The 3,264-nt window shown below is 49.1% G+C and overlaps 1 protein-coding gene across 1 annotated transcript; it reads left to right on the top strand.

Annotated features, from left to right (window-relative positions):
- Nucleotides 1-241: 241 nt before the first annotated feature.
- EAH_00066430 (hypothetical protein) lies at nucleotides 242-1,542 on the top strand (the record flags this gene model as incomplete). The annotated part of the gene is made up of 6 exons (XM_013392704.1): nucleotides 242-290; nucleotides 555-618; nucleotides 883-926; nucleotides 1,054-1,195; nucleotides 1,336-1,385; nucleotides 1,505-1,542. The coding sequence occupies 6 exons, from the start codon at nucleotides 242-244 to the stop codon at nucleotides 1,540-1,542; spliced, it is 387 nt and encodes a 128-aa protein (XP_013248158.1).
- Between the last annotated feature and the right edge of the window lie 1,722 nt (nucleotides 1,543-3,264).

Raw genomic sequence — 3,264 nt, 5'->3', positions numbered from 1 at the left:
GGGGGGGGGGAGGGTGGCGGAGTTCGCATTTAACAAGCCGCAGCCTGCCCCGGCTGCTTGCATTTCCAGCTCGAGTATATTTGCATATTCACGTGGTGGGGCTGGGTGTGAAGTTTTTTGATGTGGAACGTTTGTGGTTTGCGTGTGTCTGTGTGCCCAGATAGAAATTGGAGAAGAGCGAAAGCATTTGTTTATTGAACAGTTAAAGATTGATGCGGCCTTCCTAAGGGACCATGGGATCATGGACTATTCCTTACTGCTAGGAATATCCTACGCTAGTTGTTCACAAGGTGAGTCAGCAGCATTCAACACAAGGTTTTGCTGGTTTTTTGTCGCTCTCCCGTTGAAGCCTTTCCAGCAAACGTCTATACGCCATCCACGCAGTGTATGTGAACGTCGCGCCGTCAGTTCCGTCAGGCAGTCACGAAACAGATTCTTCAGGCGGGAGTTGCGGCAGTTTTGTGCTGATGCGGAACTGCAAGTAAAGAACGTTTGGTTGTGTGCATGCATGGAAGATTTTGTCACTAGGGTGTGGGTGTTCTTGTCTCGATCAGATCCCAACATATGCCAGGACGGCATGTTGCAGGTTGACGATGATGTTCGCGTGCTGCATTCGATGTAAGTTGTTACTTTTGCGGCCTGAGAAGGTTCAAACTAAACAGTGCCGCCCTGGTGGTCTGAGGAGATGCACTGTTCCACTCCACATGTTGTATCTTTCACTGCAGCCCGGATGCAGGCGAGCAGATTAATTTTCGATGCAACCTTTTGTTGCCGCAGTACTTTTTTCAGCTGAACGGACTCTTCCTGTGTGACAATCTTTAAAGCTTTTGCTGAAGGCCCAGCCTGTTGTCGATCAAGTTCATTTCATCTTATTGTTTGCAGGGCACCGAGCTCTGTTTCTTCAATGATTGGGATGGGCGACTGCGGTGAGTGCGTTTGCAGTTGTTGCAGCCCTTGTGTAGGGCTGGCTTTTGGAAAAAGGGCATGGTGACTGCAAGCGACACCCTGGAAATGCCACTGCTTTTTTCGCGTTTTTCTTTGTTTTGTGTGCAGACCTCGAACGGCCTTTTTGGAGCAGGGACCTCGGCGGCATGCAGAGCACTGACCGCACTAAGTTGTATTACGTCGGAATCATCGACATCCTGACCCATTGGACGGCTAAAAAGAAAATCGAGCATGTTGCTCGTGTTCTGCAGTACGTTGTTCTTCCTTTCTGCCCTGTACTTCTCGTCTTCGAGATCTTGTATTTCACGATAGGCTATCTCTCAAAAAATTTCGTTGCTGTGGATTAAGGAGTATCTCGAGCTTGCCAGTTTGGATTGGTGTGCGGTGCAGGACAGGAAGCACAGCAGGAGCTTCCTGTGTCAACCCTTCCCTCTATGCCCGTAAGTGTTGGTTTCACACACTTGCTATGGTTGGCTTGATGGGTGTTCTAGTTATGCAGTGGAAGAATAGGAAGCAAGTTCTTACGGACTTGCTGTGCTGCTGCTGTTATGTGCTGCAGAGCGTTTTGTTGACTTCATCTCCAACCACACTGTTTGATTTGATTCAATTTGTTTATCCGGTGTCTCGTTGATGACGTTCTAAAGACACATTAACTACATGAAGCAGTATCTGTTCACGGCTTATTTTTTTGGAGACGGGAAGAAGGGATAACGATGTTAATTCAGCGATCGGCGGACTGCAGACTCAATGGGAATATGCTTGCCGAATGAGACCGTTTTAGACTTAAAGTTGTAATGGGAAGACAAATGCGAACTTCCGCAGCTGACCGCACTCTGCATGCGCAGTACCTGCATGCTCAAAATACCACCAGCATTTACCCCGGCACTGTGAAAGCCAATTAGCAGGTTTTGACTGCATGCGTTTCTGTAGTACACGCTTGTTTGTTTACCCAGCTTTGCCCGCCTCCTCACACCGCTGCCTCGAATGTGGAAAAGCGCAGAAGAATGCCATCACTCTAAAACTCTAACGCTCACTTATCTCCGCAGCGCATGTTGAATGTCGTTCCTTTTCACCGAATATAGCGCAGCAAACAACGCCCGCTGCATGCATTCTGAGCCGTGCAGGCGGCCCCGTCTGCCTAGCGGGCTAGCATATAAAGTAGCGGGCGTTTTCTTCAATTTGCACGAACACCATGGAAAAAGACAAATGCCCGGGGAATAGTTTGCTTACGCTTGCGTTTGTTTCGAAATGACAGTGATAGTGCTTGGAATACTGAAAACATAGAATGCAGAGCCAGTCACAGCACATAGAACTGTCACAGCTCACATTCTTGTTTAGTCGCCTTGCGCTTGACAAATGAAACAGCGCGGGAGAGGGCGCGCACGGAATTGAACCATGAACCTGCCGATCTGCAGTCGGCCGCTCTACCATTGAGCTACACACCCATCGGTCGTTGCAAAAACATTCAGGGGATCACCTGCCCCGTTTTGGACTGCTTTGGTTGTAAGCTTAAACCACGTCCCTATGCCTGTGGGCGACAATCAGACAGGCTTGTACGACTCCGTACTGTACAGCGTCGCGAAGTTTGCGTGCCTGTCTTAGGGATTGTGGTTAGTGAGCCTCACACTCAATTTGCTAGTGAGCCTAGGTTGTCTCAAAGCTGGCGCGCAACGTCTAGGCGCCCCGATGCTCATATAAACATGGCAGTCACCTGAACGAATATTTTAAATTGGGTTCCATCTTGATTCATTCAAGCGGAGTTGGCAACGGTAGATACCTAAAGCACACGCGTAAACCCCCATTTGCCAAAGTCGTTCCGCTGTTCCCTGCAGCCTTCTGTGAAAAGGCATAAGTTCTATTTCAAGGGGAAATAGGCCTGTAGAGGAACTTCCCACGCTTAACAGTTCTCAGAAGTGTGAGGAACTGGGACTATAAAAAGCAACCCACGAAAGAATAGGATAGCGATAAAAATTGTCTGAACTTCCTGCGCCCATCGCTCCACCTAACATGTCCGTACTCTACATTTGAAGGCTTCACCATGAGCAAGCTTTGCTTTCACGTGCTCGTCCGGCATTCGATGAAGACTTCAGGAACCTTAATTCCGTACGCGCGCACACGTTGCCTATATATCAGTATGCTACAGTGCTCCGACACCACAGAAAATATGTTTGAAGCGTAGGCGCGAACGCCGCCGGACCGGTCCTCCATTCACACGGATGGCCTTATCAAGGGTTGGTATTGGAAAAAAGCGAACAGCCTGAGGGCGCGCACGGAATTGAACCATGAACCTGCCGATCTGCAGTCGGCCGCTCTACCATT

Source organism: Eimeria acervulina, genomic scaffold, assembly GCF_000499425.1.
Source record: "Eimeria acervulina Houghton genomic scaffold, Eah_scaff2420, whole genome shotgun sequence".
Lineage (NCBI taxonomy): Eukaryota > Apicomplexa > Conoidasida > Eucoccidiorida > Eimeriidae > Eimeria > Eimeria acervulina.
The sequence above is the reverse complement of the archived record's forward strand: the minus strand, read 5'-3'. Positions and strand labels throughout refer to the sequence as shown.